At 45.4% G+C, this 18,873-nt stretch overlaps 1 protein-coding gene across 1 annotated transcript in view; it reads left to right on the forward strand.

The window, feature by feature from the left end:
- The first annotated feature begins 357 nt into the window (after window positions 1-357).
- Window positions 358-18,873, forward strand: part of LOC138453749 (cystatin-like) — a 37,227-nt gene continuing 18,711 nt past the window's right edge. The window contains exon 1 of the mRNA XM_069606878.1: window positions 358-655. Within this exon, the coding sequence (XP_069462979.1) occupies window positions 440-655 (216 nt within the window). The 5' untranslated portion in view covers window positions 358-439. The remainder of the gene's footprint in view (window positions 656-18,873) is intronic.

The raw sequence follows: 18,873 nt of genomic DNA on the forward strand, positions 1-18,873 counted from the left end.
TGGTCAAAGAAAGTAAAGTGTGTGACGCTGATGCGCATATCAAGGCCACAAACGTACGCATAACTGCCTGTGAGACTCTTCAGATCATCGGCCCTCACGCAGTTTTCCATCTGTTAATATTTAGCGAGGCTCAGCTTTCTTGCAGAACAGCCTATTTACGGTCACAGCTACATAAACATAAAACACATGAGTCATGCGGGCAGGCTCAGCCCCAGGACAATTTGTTTTTAGTAATTCAGTGTCTCCGCCAAAAAGTACTTCTGTCTTTCCTGGAGTCTGAAACAAAATAGAGCGCGAGGTGGTGACGTGCAAAGAAGTAGGCGTGCAGTGTGGTTACCGGGGCTTAAATACTCGATGAGTATGTTGCTTGCTTCATTTTCTGGGCCGGGAAGGAGAGGTTCAAGACAACTGAGAAAACTCTAGAAGCAACAGAGCAAAGATGGTTGTAGGTTGGCAGGTCTCCATGCTGGCCATAATAGCCTTTTGCTCTGTGATGTCGGCAGCAATGAGTGTTAAACCTGGAGGATGGCACGAAGTGGATGTCAAAGACAAGGGACTTAAAAAGGCCCTGACCATGGCTATGGCTGAGCATGACAAGATGAGCAACGACCCCTACACGCGAGGAATCATGAGCATTTCGAGAGCTAGGATGCAGGTCAGTAAGGGGGTAGAAAACGACGATGTACAATTATGTATTGTTGAATTTATTTGTATCGGAAGGTAATCTCCCACAATAATCTCTTTACATGTTACATACAGGTGACAAGGCTTTCTTTATGTCTGGGTTCCTTACAGACTAGCAGTTGCAGGTATATTAGCCAGGCCCAGTAAGTAGGCAATTGGAACAGTGGGGTACGGTACAGCACTGACAAGACATGATTAAGGCATATGATATGATATGATAGGTTATTTATAATGCGCTTAATACCCAGAGGTTTCTAAGCGCTGACCCGGATCGAACCTGTGTTGCATCGTATCGTCATGTTTCCAAGACGAGCACGTTGCTGCTGAGCTATCCACCCAGGACCAATATAATATGTAAGGTTGTATTTCCGTATAATAGAGAATTATCATACACAGTACACACATTAATATAGATAGCAAGAGAACAGGAAACTCTGCACCACCAGCTGCAATAAAGCCACACAACCATTTCTCTGCCAGCAATCTGCACGCACTTTACCACACCGCATCAACAACACACAAACATCACCTACAGCACACAAGGTCTCGCCCGATCCGATACTTGCACCAAAGCCCAGCAATCGGGGTATACCGAGCTGAAGCTGCCAACAGCACACCACTTCTCCCACTCTCCTTCTCCCCTCCTCCCGACTAACTCTACCCGTCCTCCTTCCTGTTTACAGATCTGCCAGAGCGCCTGGGGACCAATTCCGTTGGTGACGGTGCGCTATATAAGTACCTTTAACATAACATATAGCAGATCGGAGAGAGGGAGGTCAGTTGGGGAGGGGAGTAGCATTGGACAGTGTTGGCACTCCAAGTGAGAGGAGGTCTCTTTTTAGGGAGGGTTAGAAAGCCTGACAAGGTGGGGATGTATTTCATGTCGGGCGGAAGAGCGTTCTAATATTCAGGGACAAGGATGGCGAAGGAACAAAAGGGAGGTAGAACTGGGAGGGCAGGGAACATAGAGGTTGAGGAGAGAGTGAGATTGAACGGGCCGATTAGTGAGAGAGGGATTTTGCCAGGAAGGTGCGGTCAGCCCAGGGATAGATGTATTGGCTAGAAGGGGGGATTTAAAGAGGGTATGATTGCACACGGACAAGATGCAAAAGATGGGTGTGGATCATGGGTGGTTAAAGAGGGTGAGGGAACAAAACGATGTACCTTGTTTAGTGGGGTAAAGGCGTGGAGAGGGAATTCCATGAAGAGGCTGGAGCAGTAGTTTAGCTTGCTGAGGGCAAGGGTAAGGAAAGAGGAAAGTGCGAAGATAGGTAGAGGCAGGAGCTAGGAGCCAGGGGGTTGATTAGCCTGTTTTTGGAGGAATTGAAACACAGCAAGTCAAGCACCATCCAGGGATGAAGGATGGACAAGTAATAAGTGATGTTGGAGGAAAGCTCCATGTTAAAAGAAGGGTAAGAGGATAGGCTTTGGGTATTGGCGGCAAAGTGACCATACAAGAACTCCAAGTAGGAGATGAGCTTGCCAATGGACGAGGCTTAGAGCGTTGAAAAGAGGGGACAAAGGCCAGGCCCTGGTAGAGGGATGCATGGAACTGCTATAAGTCCTACACAGTGACTAGATAAGTAGGCGGCAAACCCGAAATGGGTAGTGTTATGGAGCTCAAGGTGCAAGCGAGTCAGCGGGAGGGATAAGTGCTCAGCAGTGTGAAAGGCTGCTGAGAGATCTAGGAGGATGAGGACAGAGGAAAGGATGGAAGGATGGCAGTAGAAAGTAAAGTGAAGACAGCACAGAGCAATGTTTTTGTGACGTGACAGCAATGGAATTTGGACTGCGGTGGGTTGCTGAGTTCATGGTTTTCAATTAAGGGATGATGAGGTTTACCACCATACACTCAAGAAGTTCAGAAGAATGTGGCAGAAGGGAGATAGTTCAGTTGTTGCTGTGGTGGTTGGGGTGAGATATGTTTTTATTTAGCGAGGGTAAGGCGATGGCTAATTTATAGCAGGTTGGCAAGATCCCAGTGTGCGTGGGGGGGAGTTGTAAAGATGGCGGTGGTAGAAGCCACTTAAAGGGTGCAGCGTTGGAGGATTGGAGAATACGTGACATTTCAGCTCTAGTGGTGCAGGAAAGGTCAGCGAGAGCAGAGCAGAGGAGGTGAGAGTGGGAGTTGGAGGGAAATGTGGGTGGCGGAGAGAGGTAACGTTATCAGCACAGAGAGAGGACTGAATGGGGCATGGATGAGGGGGGCCCTGTATAGCTTGCGAGGGGGAGAGAGGAGAAATAATATTGGTGCAGTAGTGCAATTTGGCCAAGAGGAAAACAGAGCTGGGGCATAGGTTTTGTGGCTGCCTTGTAGCTGGAGGCGCATGCCAGTTCTAATTGTTGGATGGCAAGGGAGAAGAATGCTAAATATGTGACCAAGAGGGAGTGAAGGAGCAGGTGGGGAAATGGTGGTTAAGGGAGTTCTTTGAGTTTTGGAAGGCCTTCTCGATGGAGTCAGCAAGGGGCAAGGATGCAGTTGAAGTGGGGAAATGGAAGCTTTTGCAAAGTTGGAAAATTCGGTGTTATGACATACAACCTCTCCCCAATGTTGTTGGGGGCCTTGTGAAGTAAGTAGAAGGACTTTGGCGTCTGTGCTTTCTTGGCATGGCTTCAACATGGCCAGGCTCACCATCACGTGAGTACATTCCAGAAATACCTGCTGGCACGGCAAACACCTATCTCCAGCTACCTCTCCTTTTGGCGCACTGCCCCATAGAATACAGTTGAGTGCCACCATGCATTTGGCCCAATTGTACACATCGCTCCTCCACCTTTTCCTTCTCATGCCTTCTTGAGATTAGCTTATCTACCCTCATCCCAACTATCTACTACCCGACTTTGCTCATCCCTTCCACCACTGCGTGTTCTATCACATCCCTCCTTTGCCTTTGGCGGTGAAAGCGCTTCATTGCCCTGACCAGGCAGAAGGCGCAGCACACATGCAAGATCACCTGACATACTACACGAGGAAGTGATCAATATAGGAAGACACAGAGTTGGATAAGAATTTGCACTTGGTGATTGACTAAGTTACGCGTGGATGGGGGGTGAATACTGTGCGCTTAAGCCTTCTGTACTCACATGACATGCTAGCCACGATGCCCATGTTTGCTGCAAGATTTAATTAAGTAAACCATTTTTATTATTTGTGATCCGTGTGCTAGGCAACATCAAGATCTTACAAATTGTTCAGTAAGAAAAACTAGGCATAATCAAATTTGTGATACTGCAAAGTAGGTCTTGGATCAGACGAATCTGCATAATGCGGTTAAATAAAGGATTCAGGCTGGGACTGGCCTGTAGGACAATATAGTAATGCCCTTTCGTGGCCCAAGTTGGTTTAATTCGAAGACCTAGGGCACTGAACGACTGAACGGCTGGCACGTGTCTGTGAGTTCCCTGATCCAATGTCCTTTGCCAAATATATTCACAGCATGTCCCCAAGGTCAAAGCGCTGGTTGCTTTAAGCACCAAATCATGAACCACATGGGCCACTTGATATTAGTGCCTAGGTCTTTTTTTGTTGTTGTCCTAAACTGACCCGTGACAGAATCACCTGTTAGGCCAAGTCTATGCCCCGAGGCAAAAAGCCTGGACCCATACTCTAAAGAAGATGGGAAAAATCAATATTTGCTGAAAGTGGGTGCTTGCGTATGTTCATATATATATTTTTTTTAAAACAGCCGCTTTCCCTGAGTGTGCGCCAGGAACTGTTATGGACCAAGTCCCATGATTATGAATCCAGCAATAGATAGTGTTCACAGGAACCAACCCATTGCACCAGCTAAGCCTTAAGCCGGTTATATTAGAGAAAAACATTTCAAATCTATCTTCATAGTCGGTAAGGAATGTGGACCCAATCACATATGTTAAGAAGAAAAACAGACTTTTGAATGTTGGCACCTGCTTCCTTTCAGCGTGTCTAAAAAGAACAATTTGTTTCAGAATGTGGCTTGGCATCTAGGTTCCACAGGGCGCAGAGGTTCCTCAGGACATTGAAGATCCAACTGGCATTTAAGTTCCTGAAGCAGCAGACCACGCTTTAGTGCTGCCGGAATTTACACTCCATTGCCGCACCGCGCAGCAGCGTCACTGGCGGCAATGAGGGCTGGAGGGGCTATAGCCCTGGGTCTTTTGGTTGTATCCCCGGAAAGAAGCTCGGGGGCTACAGTCAAAAGGCTAGCTAGCCCCAAATCCTGACATTAGCGTAGCCCCGGATCTTTTCCAGACCTAGCAACACGGCGGCACCCGCAATATTGCAGGTGTTGCAAGGGCGTGGGTGTCCACGTCCTTGGAGACCCAAATGGCTTCCACTGGACGTGGACCGCCACAGCGTTGACCGCAGATAGTTAAATACCTGGTTGCACCATAATCCATGAGCAGCACATATTGAGGCCGCAACAACCACAACTCCCATAGTCAGCGGGACACGCAAACCAATGTCTGTCTTGATCAGCGTAGCAAGACCCATTGGCTGTCAATCAGCACGCAGAAGCATTGGTTCTGCGGTGAAGCCACGAGAAACAATAGCACTGATTTTATTGCCACACATTTTAAAGATGAACATCAGCATGCATAAAAATCAAACTTTTTCAGTGAGGTACAATGACTGTGTGAACTTTGGAACTCTGTTGTGAATTTCTGAGGCTCCTTCAAAAACCTCAAGTGCCCACCAGGTTTTGCTACCATCGGTTACCTATCCGCTTGCAAACACAAGGCACTCGAAACAGATTGTAACATAGAAGTACTCGAGGTGTTGCTCTGTCACTGACCTCAGGGTGTGTGCATGCACAAAGTAATTAGGGCCACGACAATCTATGCCTGCATAAAGCACTGATGCTTCATACATGACCAAATAATCATACTGTACATTTGTGCAGGTGTTCTCACAATTATGTCCTCCTAAACCAGATCCAACTTTTCTGTCATGTTGCTTGACATACATATGTTTTATATGCATGTGCATACATATCATGTATCTTGACATGCAGTGTAATACATCCATGCATTGGTGGCTGAAGCGGCTGCTAAAATGTAACGATGCGGTACAATCATACGCCTTGCCACCAAAACATACATGTATCAGGCATCATGTCATGTCATGCGTGTGTGAATCTTCATTGACTTATTTTGAGGTTCTGTAACACCAGATTGATGAGAAATCTCTTGGAAACACGGCGCGGAGGCAGGGCCTGGAGAGGGAACATGAGTTGGTACGGGTGCAAGTAGGGCACAGTTTGCGTCCAATAACAGTGCGCAGGGCATATTCCAAGGCACAGTAGAGCATGCGCACAGCTGGGGAGGAGGCATAGTAGGCAAAGGGGCTGGAAGAACTAACAATAGGGCAACAAATAGTCACATGGTAATGGTAGTGTGGTACATAATGGTCCAGTACAAGAGAGGTACCCAACTGCCCAAGAAGCACATCTGCCAGGCATAGCCTTTGCATTGTGGGCGGGAGGCGCAGGGTCCAGAAGCGCCAGATGCTGGGGTGTATTGCCAAGGTTGGAAGATGGGCAGACAGCAGCAATTGGGGAAGGGGGGATTTTATTTGGCATGACTGCCATATTTGGGCCTGCAGGACAAGAAGCCCTGCCAAACCCAGCGTGCAGCAGCCCCAAACCATTACTCGAATTGCTCAGGTGACTTGCCCAGGATCATACTTGTTCTTTACATGCAAGGACGCTGGGATTTTAATCCAGGTCCACTGGTCCCATTCTACATCTCCAACAATATTTTGACACAGAGCAATTCGTTCTTGTGTTGTCTCTTCGAGACACTTGCCCCACAGAAGCACCTCATCTGTCACGCAAGGCACGAGCCCATCATCCATTAGAGCATTTAGTGAGCAGTTGCCAGGGTGGGGGCAAGAGACAGTGCAGCCTGTCTTGTGCACTCTGTAGTCTATTACTCCACGCATGACCGAGGCTGTTATTGCAGTGCATGATTAAAAAGAAGTCACCTGTGGCTCCTCGTAATGTAAACAGCACAGTGGGGTCCAGGATAACGTGGTTTGGTGCAGTGGATTTGATCCAAGCTTTCCTGGTTCCACACTTTGCAACGTGGCAGCAGATAACCTCTCCCCTCATCTCACCTTTAGTTTTAAAGCAATGTGGATTGCATTCTGGGTAGTTGGAATCGAGTAGTCCCTCGTCATTATTTACTATTGATTTACGTCCGTTCACCGGCTGGGTGATTTCACACACAGACACCCTCATGCTGTCCCATGCCAGACCTTAGGGGACATCTTAACCAGCAGCGCACGGCTGTCTGGGGTACGGTCGACATGTGATACCTGGAGCACAGCACTCCCTCTGGCCTGGAAGGTGACGTGCCACTGCCCGGCCAAGGAGTGACATCCGGACGCCCTGCATCTGATGAATGCCCTTTAATGAGACCATCAACAGTGGTCCTGTGTCCCTTCATTCTAAGCTTCCTTTAACCTCCAACTCCTCTGCCTGGAAAGTGACCCTGCCCTAACCCAGCACAGTGTTCCTTCTACTTGATCCCCATCGCCCTCGTTGCACGCGCCTTTTATTTAACCATCGAAGGCCACATGAATGCCTGTTTGTCTGTATACATTGTATATAGCGTAAGCTGTTAGGGGGCACAGTCCCCAGTCCAGGTCCTCACTAGACTCTCCCCCTTCACCACCTGCATCAATGCCTGAATAACGATCGCTTTTGTGAGGCGTCCTGCATAGTGATTGCTCCACTCACTGTAAGTGTCCTCATGTGCAGCTTTTCGGATCTTTGCACCTGCCTTGATCAGTGAAGTTCATAAATAATTGTACTTTTTCAAATGTGATTAGCAAGGCGACACATCTTTTTTGTACATTGTTTTAATGCCCGGGGAAAGGGTTGCTTATTGGCTGCAATGAGGAGAGGAATAATTCAATGCTGACCAATGAAGTTTGTAGCCGATACCGGCGGTAGCTGTGCCCATTCCCGGGTGCCGGTAAAAAATGCTCCCCATTCCTCATCGGGCCCCATAGGGCTCAATCGGAATGTGGAGACATTCAGAATGGTGCCGGTGCATCCGGCATGGTCTGCTTGCGGGTGCCGGTCCGCCCGCCTAGGAAATTCCAGAGACCCCAGATGACTCTGAGCACCCAGGAAGGACGCCAAGATCTCAGTCCAGCACACACAGAGCCGTTTGGCACACCAAGGGCACGCGTCACGGAAAACAAGACAGAGGGAGCTCATCAAAGCACACTAGAAAAAGATCCTCAGAACACACACACGCAGCGCTCATCAGAGTCTACACAGAGCTCCACAAGATGCAGAGAGCACGCAATGGGCACCTCTAAGCACAGCCGGACAGCACACAGCATTCCCCAAAGCCTGGCAATAGCTCTCTGGAGCGCAGCACACAAAGGTCTCAACAAAGCGGTTGCAGAGAGCACCCGAAGTGCAGACCTTAAGCGACCACATCAGAGCATGTTACACACTGGTCTCATCACAGAACACAGAATAAACAATGCCCCCCCCCCCCTTACAAGTTTACATGGGGAAGGCCGGGGCACGGAACCTGGGGGAAAGAGCCTGAGATTGTCCTGGGAGGATAGCTCAGCGGCAGCGTGCTCGCCTTGGAAACAAGACGACAGGAAGCAACACAGGTTTGATCCCCGGGTCTGTGAGCGCTTTAAAAATACAAAATAAAAAAATAAATAAAGCATGTTGAGCAGGAGGAGACATTCATCGCTGGGCTGGGAGTTGGAGGGGGAGGTTCTGTTGCCCCTGGACCTGGGAAGCACAACAATAACGCCCCTCCCATTCACGGGCGTTATTTTGAGTCCACGAGACACAGATCCAACCATAGTCTCCAACCATAGTCTCCTACGTGAGATAAATGGGAGATGCGTTCCTCACATCAAAGCACTTGCACTTCTCAACACCCACAGCTTTGGAGAGACAATCCTAGTGTTTCCACCAGAGTGAAGGGTACAACACCAGCAGTGCACAGAATCCCGGAGCTTGATCAAAATGAGTTGCCCGCTATGTAGTGCTTTAACTTGCATAAGACACTGCATAAGACACTGCAAGGGAAGAATATGAGAAGAGAGTGGGGATGCAGGAGAAATCAGGAGCGTAAGACAGTGGAACCAGTGGGTCTGACAGTGGAGCGAGTGGAGGAGTAGGAGAGGTGTGATGGGACATGGCAGGGTTGGGGGGTGACTTCCAAATCTACAAAACAGCTATGAAACGAGCCCACCGCCACACCGGTCAGCAATATAAACATGAAGGTTACCCCCGGAAGAATAAGGGAACGAGCAGGAAGTCCATGAATCTCTATATGTATGCAAAGGAAGCTCCTATTACCCACATTTCATAAACGACCATCACCGGTTGCTTAAAATCCCATGTTCTACTTACGTTAATGCCAAACTAGTCCAGCTAGCGTAACAACATCTCAGACTACTTTGCACACATTCCATTTTTTGTAAAATGCCAAATTAAGAACATAAAAATAAGAAAAACCATTTCATTATACACCCATGCACACTTCCCAAGTGTACACTACTCATTCTCACACACCTGTGTCACATTTGTACTTACACTTTACTTTCATGAAAAAATAATGAACAATATCTTATTAGAAAAGTTCAATCCAGATTTCAAATTCCTTCAAAAAAGTCAATTTGTGACTGAGTAGAGATCCAATCTCTGTACGCTTTTCCATTTTATCCACATATCTGTCCGACATGCTTCAACCGAGGAAAAGGGTATCTAGTAGTCCGGGTCCTCCTCAGGATTGTATTCTTTACTCATCTAGGACATGCCATATCTGCATATGCAATATAAATCCCAAACCTGAAACAATAATGGAGATTAATTGAATTATATTTTATTTATATCGCGCTCGTACACAAGTGTTTCAGAGCGCGACCAGGCAAAGGGAGGGGACCAGGGGAGGATAAAAACAACCATCTTACATGACATTGAGAATGCACAAGTGCATGGGAAAGGGAAAAGGGGGAAAGTGCATGGAAGAGGGGAGAGGTGGAAAGTGCGGAAAAGAGTAAAGAACAGAATTAATAAATACATAAGTAAATTAAATAAATAAAGATGGTAGTGCAGCCAGCAAGTGGCAAGTGCTAGGTTAAGCAGATAGGGTATATCTGATAAGTGCAGAAGAGAAGTGGGTGGGGGACTGTATGGGTGCAGATACAGAACCCTAGTGCAAGGGGTGGCCCGGAGGCGGTGCAGGAGGGTGGCAGGTTGAGCAGGTACCTGGGCCCGAAGGACAGAGGGTGGCCAGGTGCACGGTGCCGAGAGAGAAAACAGATCAGCAAGGGAGAAGAGGGGCAAGGCAGAAGCGAAGAGGAAGGTCTTGAGGTGCTTCCAGAACCGGAGATGGTTCTCCTCAAGTTTTAAGGAGGCAGGGAGGCAGTTCCAAAGGGAGTCCCTAGCTGAAGACAGAGATCTACCCCCAGCTCGTTTCTTTGAAAAACGACTGACCCTGAGGGATTTAGAAGTAGAGAAGCGAAGGGCTCGAGAGGGGAGGTATTTACCGAGGGATATATGAAGGTATTTTGGACCTAGGCCCCATAAAGCCTTGTGGACAATACAGCAGGTTTTAAATGTAATCCTTGCGTCCACTGGGAGCCAATGAAGGGATTTCAGAGCTGGAGAGATACGATCCCAGGGCTTGAGGCCAAGGACAAGTCTTGCAGTCCTTTTCTGGATTAATTGTAAAGGGTGGAGAGTGGAGGCAGGTAGATTTAGAAAGAGCCTGTTTCAGTAGTCCAACCTAGAGAGATCCAGAGCTTGGGAGACAGTGATCTTATGGGGGAAGGAGAGGAAAGGTAGAGTCCCTCTGACGAGGTGCAGTAGGAAGTTTGACTTTTTAGAGACCTCAGAGATATGGGCAGAGAAGGAAAGTGTGGAGTCAAAGATGACCCCGAGGTTCTTGGCCTCACAGGTAGGGGTAGGAGGAGGGCCAAGGGAGATGAATACTTAATGCTACGTGTCATACCAAGATCCGTTTCATAGTAAAAATGTTTTAAAAAACTGAAAAGGCACTGACTCCATTGAGAACAACTCCACAATTAAGGAGACACTCTGGTCAAGAAGAGTGTTCAATTCACGGTCAATTAATTCAGCACCAATTTTTATGAAGTCAAAACTGGCATATCTTAGAAATATTGGAGACAAGTTTTAGTATACAAATCGAATAGGGAAGTTCCAGAAAACATCCCAATGATGGATTTCACACTTCATCATCTGAGAAGACGCACTGAAACTCCATCTACAAAGACATAAAATGCACAGTTGTCAAAAGTAGGGAGTTTCTTCTTAACAATTAATTTTAGAGTCTATTTTATTAGTTAGTTGATTAGTATGTCTGGTTACCGCTTCCTAATGACATGTCCAACTGTTCCCGAAACTCTAACAAGAGAGCAACATTGCAACAATTCCATGGCCAATGTTTCTCCCAGGGGATACGCACTTGCAGATATAGTCTACCAACATGTACTCCATTTTAGCTCCTCATCAGTGAGGTGGAGCTGTGCCACTCTAAGAACAGTGAGCAAGGGGTCCACATCTGGATTCTCCTAGCAATTTAGGGTGAAACACAAAATCACTTAACATGCAAAACAAGGTGGTTCAGGGAGTCCCTCTACCAGCATGAACACGGCCCATTGACCTCTTCTTGGGTGGATGGACTCCGGGGGAGTCTCAACCAAGTCTTTAGCTGACTGTCCTTTCACAGAGAAGAAATATCCCTGCATATCGGTCTTTGTCCTGCCCAGAGGCAGTCCAGCACCGAAATGCTAGGCAATTCTCCTCTGAACAAGAGTACCAACAGCAACCCCAGACACCTGTTTCGGCCTAGTCGGGCCTCATCAGTGAGGTGAAGCTGTGCCAGCATTTTACCACGTCAGTTGTTGGAGATTGGGTAGCAGTTCTCTATTTCTGTTAGGTTGCCATTCGTTATCCGTAGTTGAGATGTCACTGGGGCTGATTTGGGGGATGCAGGCACTAAACTGCTGGGAAGTGAGGTGTTGCAGATTTCTGCAAAGGGCCCTGCAAACATGCAGTGCAGGAATGGCACCGATCGGCCAAGATCCAAAGGTTTTTGGATAGTCTGAACATGTCCTCTGTTGATGCGGGCAGGAAGTTGTGGAAGACGCAGGAGGTCAGTTTACCTGGTGTGTAAGGGTTCGGGGAGCAGGACTTCATTTTGATGTGATTTGGAACATGTTTCACCTTTTCCTGACAGACTCATGCGACTCATCTACTGCTGTTGCCGTTTGCACACCTTATGCGTGACGTTGTCACGAGAGTACTTTTTGTGCACATTTATTGGTGGGACATCTCCCAAGATGATGTAATGCATGCTCTACCTTTAAAAATGCACACCTCGCAATGAGATGCACACGTAAGCACATTCTTGTGTTATTGCAGATCTCGCGTTGGTGCAGTTCATTCTGTATTGGGCCCTTATTCTGTAATAACAAAATAGTGAAAGTACGTGTTCCACGAAAGACGCTTTCATGGGAAATGTATCTTCGCTGCTATGTCGTTCATGAGAACCTCTAAACTGGAAACCTCACCAAGTCAGCCATTTTAAAGAAACAGCTAAACATTTGCATTTGTTGCTTGGAAAGAAGGTCCTACAGTGCCTAAGCAAACATGTCAAAAAGAGAAAATTATCAGTGTGTCAAAAGAAACATCATGTTCCAGAATTTGGCAAATTGGTTATGCATTAATGGCCCTGGTGGATAATAGAAGTTATAAAGCATATATAGGTTCACCAAATCTTTGATTTATTTATTTATTTAATTATGCCATTTCTATGACACTATGCCTCTACCTCTGTGTCGTATCATGGTGTCAAGGAAAGTGGGCTTACTGCGCATGCTGCGGGGCATTTTCAGTTCATTGTCACTACACTGACGATCATAGGATCAACCAAGGCTGAGCTGGGGGAACTCTCGCGAGAGGAAGGAAGGCTGCGGCCCTTTATCTATTTATTTCGAAGAAAAGGAAGGAGATGCTTTTTACTGGGACTGGAGTTTACTTTCTTGTGGTTATTGGTGGGCACATAGAGTTTGTTTACACTAAGCCAATACAGCTGTCCCACATCCAGAGGCATAGCCAGGATTGTCTAACAAGTGGGGCCTGAAGTTAATTTAGTTGGGCCCACTGCAGTGATATTAACGTCTGTAAATGCCCACACAGCGCTGGTGAGTGGGCATTTATGCATTTTGGGCGGGCATGCCCGCCTAAGCCCTACCTACGCTGTCTAAGCCTCACTCCACATCACCAGCAAAGTAGTTCCATTCGCGTGATTCCTGAAGTAAATGTGAATGGGAAGCAATCATTGGAAAAGACAGTAGTCATTTTCAGCTCTATGCCACCTGCAGTATCAAATGCCACACGTGATGCCTTTACTAAAGGATACAGTAAGATAAAGCTCACAAAATTACAAGGGATATCTATCATTGCATTGCTTAAACATAAGACAGGCACAGACTTCAAACAAAAGATAAGCAAAACAAACACTGTTCCGTCAAATCCAGGCATCCAGGACTCTTACCATTATGTTGACAGCAAAGGCAACCATTTGAAAACAAGGATCACAGAATGCTCACCGTTGAGAAATTCACAATGAAAAGGAATATGCAAAGGTTAATTAAAACAATTCTAGACAGTGCTTTCATTCAGGTTACCCGAAATCCTTGACAGCTCTGTCGTTACCCCGCATCCTCCTCCCCCGCAGCGCATTAGTATTCTTTTCTCATCCCCTCAGTTCCCAGGCCATTAGTAGTCTTGCCTCACACATTCCCTTTACAACTCATCAAAATATCTCTCCATTTCCAGCCGTTTGTAGTCCTGTCTCAGGCCCTTATTACCTGGCCCCTTGGTAGTCCTTTCTCGACTCCCTACCTGCCCTCTTACACTAGTGATGCCGCCCTGCCCACACATTTACTGGCCCACTGCCATGCCAGGCCTGCCAACTCCAACCCAAACCAATTGGTTGCCCTGCAATGCCCCATTATTCCTCGTAAATTAATAGCCGGTCCCTAGCATTTTCTTTCAAAACTATTCAATCAAAATCTGCTCTTTAAAACCGCAAATCATTGATAAATATTGCATTTAGTTACACAGGGCTCATCACGAGTTTGGTGGTATCTCAGTATTAAATACGCTGAGATACCACCAAACCTTAATACCGTTACTGCCACTTGGTCCGGCGGTACTACCGCTAGATTACTGCTTGGCGGGGCGGTGTTAGTCCCCATTTATTTGGAGTCCATAGGACCCCATGTGTAATTTTGGCGGAATTGGGCAGAAAGTTGGCAGATTTGCTTCCAGCTCATAGCTGGAGGTGAATCCTCCAACTTTCCACCCAACTCATAGTTGGGCGCTGTGGTAATGCGGCGCTATACGGTAATACCACCACATTTAACCTGCATGGCCCAACTTGTATCTATTAAATGCCTCCTTGTTTTGGCGTGGTGCAAGTATAAGGATGGGGCAGTAGCCGCACTTTCCCGCAGTTTGGATAGATTCACACCAGAATAAACACATGGTCTATGACCAAAGCAGTGAAACATTATATAAAAGTATAGACGTAGGTAAGTCCTAAGCAAGTAAATTCGATCTAGTTCTGTCTCACTCTTCTTCTCGCTGTCTCTCTGTCTCTCGCTCTCTGTGGTTTGGGAATCCCACTGTCGTGTCTGCGTTGGCTTGAATCACACCAGCTTTGTTGACACCTACAAAACCAGAGGAGAAAACCAAATATTTGGGAGGGGGGTCTGTGTTTTGTTTCTAAAATTAGCTATTGTTAAGACAAAAAAAGCCTATTGACTGTACTAACATTGTAAACTGTCTTTTCTTAACCTTTTGCAATGATCATTTCCAGGACATAGTTCAGTCAAAATGAGAACGTTGCATATGACTTTACTGAGTGCATCATCAAAACTTAGAAAAACTATATGCATTGTTTTGTGCTTGAAGGCTATCATTCCAGGATTCAGTGTCTGCTAAGCTATTATTGTGCGCTTCTGGAATCCCCTTATGAGAAAGGGGAAGTTGCAAATAGCACCAGTGAGTGTTCCTGACTGCTTTCCATTAAATCAAAGAGCATTTGAGGAACGCACAAATGACTACAGATCTATATGTTTTACAAAGAATCTATGAAAAAAGGGTTGCATACTTGAATAGTACTAAGTAGATATGGTCCAATCGGCTTGGTGCATAGTTTTCACAGCACTGACTGTACCATTAAAATGCTTGTCATGGAGGAGTTTGCTAACTCAGTTTTTGAAATCAATAATTGCATTGAAAATGCAATGACTTAACAGTCCCTGATCATGATTCCACCAACCTAGCCCTAAAAGGCAAGTTTCCCTTTTCAGTGGGAGCAGTCCACATTGGATTATCTTGCGGTTTGAATATCCTGCTACTCAACCATAACATTCGTCCTCTATTTAGGGAGTTGTGGGCTAATTTAGACAGATGGACACTCCAGAATAGCTGGTGAATTGGTAGGCTACATCCCCTTAACATTAACTTAGGTACTAGACTCCTCTATGCCATTGGCAGCCTTCGAACCCAATCCACATATTCACTAATCTGTAGCAACAAATATTTAATTTAATCTGAGCAGGAAAATCACCCTGTATACCCCACAAAGTTTTCTTCTTCCACACAGTGATGGGAGGTTTGGTAGTCCCATCCATTTGCAGATATAATTTGGTGCTCTTGTGGCACAAGAACAGGTATACCCAACTCATGATTTGAAATGGACATAGGTAGAGCAGGCTTTAGCCCCCATTCACTTAGCAAGTCTCACGTTTTTGAGAAGGGAGACAAGATTGGCCACTGGTCGGCGGTTCCCCTGAATGAGTTCCTCGCTGTGCAAAGGATCTGGCACACAGATCCTGGCCTGGCACTCCCTGATGCTGGATAATCATGGGTTTACTCCCAGGCTGAACCGGGGGCATTTCTCAGTTGAGCACGTGCTGGTCTATCCAACCTGGGGGATCATTAACAGCTAGAGCAACCACAATCGTTTGATGAGGTCACCACAACATCTGGTCTTCCAGTAAGGGAGAGATATAGATAAACTCAACTACAGCAATGGATAGGTCTCCAATTAGCATGCTTAGCAGGAACTAGAAATAACACTACACTCAAACTGACACTACAGGAAACCACAGAAAGCCTAAGAGAATTATATATATATATATATTCAGTAAAAAAAACTATGTTAAAGGGACGTTATGGTTAAGTTGTGCTACTAAAAACCTATGAAATTCAGTGAAAAAACTTTGTTAAAGGGACGTTATGGTTCAAAGTAAAACCGAAAAACCCCTGAAATTCGGCAGTTATGGTAAGATAAGCAACCATAACTCGCACCACCGTGCACTGCTAACACTAACACCCAGGACATCAAATATGACATCACAAATGTCATTGATGACATCACTGATGATCCCTACAGTCTTCTTTCCATGCTGGATTTGCTGGAAAACCCCGGATGTAGCACGCCCTGTCCACGGACAGCCGCGGTGTCCGCGGACCGCGTAACTCTTGGACAGCCCTTCTACCATTTCCACTTCACTCTCTGTGCCATTCCCTCATTGCATACAGCTTAAGCAGTCACACAATACGGGGGAATGTCCTCAGAACACCCCATTTTGTTTATTTTCGAACATTTCAGGACACCACAAGTGTTCTTATAACACATGCAACTTGCCAGCGAACAATACCGACAACGTCCTCAGAACACCCCCATTTTCTTTATGTACGGACATTTCAGGACACCGCGAGTGTTCTGCCTCACTCTTTTTTCTTTTGCTGACACATGGTTTTTTTCATTAACAGTCAGAAACTAAAAATTGCATTTTATTTGTAGGCGTATCCTACAAGTAGGTTCTTATAGTAATTCCCTTAGAGTCCAGTCACATCATATGAAACATATACATAGGGGAAGACACAAGCTTTAAAGACAGCATTATTTTCAAGCAAATAAATGATGATTTCTCTGTTTCAAAGCTGCTATTTACCCTATGTATATGTATATTGATATGTGTTCTTGTCTCTTTCTGTTTTCTCTATAGTAATGCAATTATGTAATACATGGGTTTTATTAGCTACTTATTACATATTTCACAGTACACACAAATCTATTAAGAAACAATTATCATTTTATTATTCAACACATTACCATTACGAATATTATACCTTCATCTTGTACGCTGCACACAATGCTATGTTTCTGCATTAGTAGCTTAGTATACTAGATAGAACCCCATAATAGAATGCTATTTATATCAATGCATCGTTCAAAGCACTAATTAGGGTATGATATTTATTGCAATGATCCTTGACAATTTTTTCGCAACATTATAATAAGAATCCCTTCTACACATATTTCATGAAAAGTACATACACATGTGATGTCAACAGTGATGTCATCAATGACATTTGTGATGTCATCTTTGATGTCCTGGGTGTTAGTCTTAGCAGTGCACAGTGGTGGCGCGAGTTATGGTTGCTTAGCTTACCATAACTTGGGAATTTCAGGGGTTTTTCGGTTTTAACGTCCCTTTAACAAAGTTTTTTTATTAGCACGCAAACAATATACAAAGATGGAGTGTAAAAAGCATTTTCTCAGAGATGGCTGTACACATAATGTTGCAAACTAAGAATTTATGATCGTTTACAGTGAAGGTCAGCTGCTTCCATTTTTTGCTTGCATTCCGGAGAGGCCCACGACTCGCACTATAAGGTTCTATTGTTTTTTGACCTTGACAGACAGGGATCGTGCTAAAAGACTTCTTTTGAAGGAGTGTTGCAAAAACATAAAACACGATAAAGATGAAATTTCTGAAACGAAACCACTTTTATATATTATATCACTATGAGAAAGATCGTTGGCACAGACGGAGTCGTATTTTGGGACTGCACTACGCTTAGACAATGGAAAATGCCAATATAATGTAAGTAACCCTTTAGATTATTTTATACCGGAATATAATAACAATAGCGTGGCGTTAAAGCCCGGTTAAGTTGTACTTGTTCCTTCAATGTGGCATAGTGTTTTCTACAGCGCACTATCACCGCCGAATTGGTCCCCTGTCGCTTAGAGGGCTATGAAAAAGGCAGAGGACAGAGGGTGGGTTAATGGGAATAAGTTAACATACTCCGTTGCACTATCCTCGCTGGCAAATAGTTTCACGCCCTAATAAATAAAATGAATATTTTTAATGAAGATCGGCTGGTGAGACTAATTTATGTTTTTTAAAACAGGTATGTCCTCCTGTACTGTTAATGCCACGATTTTCTGACCGACAGATTTTTTAACTGCCAGGTGCAGCTACTTCTAAACAACTTCATGACCCTCACTATTTTATGGGACAATCGCCAAGGACCAATATGCCCTTACGCGGTACTAGCGGCTAGAAGCAACATACCAACCATTATGGTGGTCTAATGCCTCGTTGTTGGAACAGCCTTCCGATTATCAGTGCCAACATAGTGCTTATTTTATCATAAACCAACACCCTGTGTACAGCAAAGGAACAGCGCGTGACTCAAGATGAACTTTTGCGGATCGACAGCAAAGACAAATGCAAATCGCTGAATATTCTCTAAACATTTGATGTCAAATAAAAGTACTTTACGAAATGTACAATCTTGCTGTTTGCTTTTAAATCACAGTTTCATATTCTGAATTGTGGCGCGCTGTTTTGTGAGATGATCTGTGTTGTTTTCCGGGTTCTGTGTAAAGTCGCGTAGGAACCGCAAAGGAACAGCGTGTGACTCAAGATGAACTTTTGCGGATCGACAGCAAAGCCAAATGCAAATCGCTGAATATTCTCTAAACATTTGATGTCAAATAAAAGTACTTTACAAAATGTACAATCTTGCTGTTTGCTTTTAAATCACAGTTTCATATTCCGAATTGTTGCGCGGTGTGTTGTGAGATGATCTTTGTTGTTTTCCGGGTTCTGTGTAAAGTCGCGTAGGACTGGAGACGACGGGGCGCGTTTGGCTACGCACCCTGTAACGTCACGGAGAGCGACGGGGAATATGAATGCTTTGATAATGTCAGGCTTAGGGGCGGGAGATATGATTTAGTGTCGCAAAAGCAGGTCAGCCAGGTCGATGGGGCAAGTGATAGGATTATCACAAAATGTCGACGCACAGCAGCCTGATTTATCGT

This window comes from Ambystoma mexicanum, chromosome 4p (assembly GCF_040938575.1).
Source record: "Ambystoma mexicanum isolate Mex_15411 chromosome 4p, UKY_AmexF1_1, whole genome shotgun sequence".
Taxonomy (NCBI): domain Eukaryota; kingdom Metazoa; phylum Chordata; class Amphibia; order Caudata; family Ambystomatidae; genus Ambystoma; species Ambystoma mexicanum.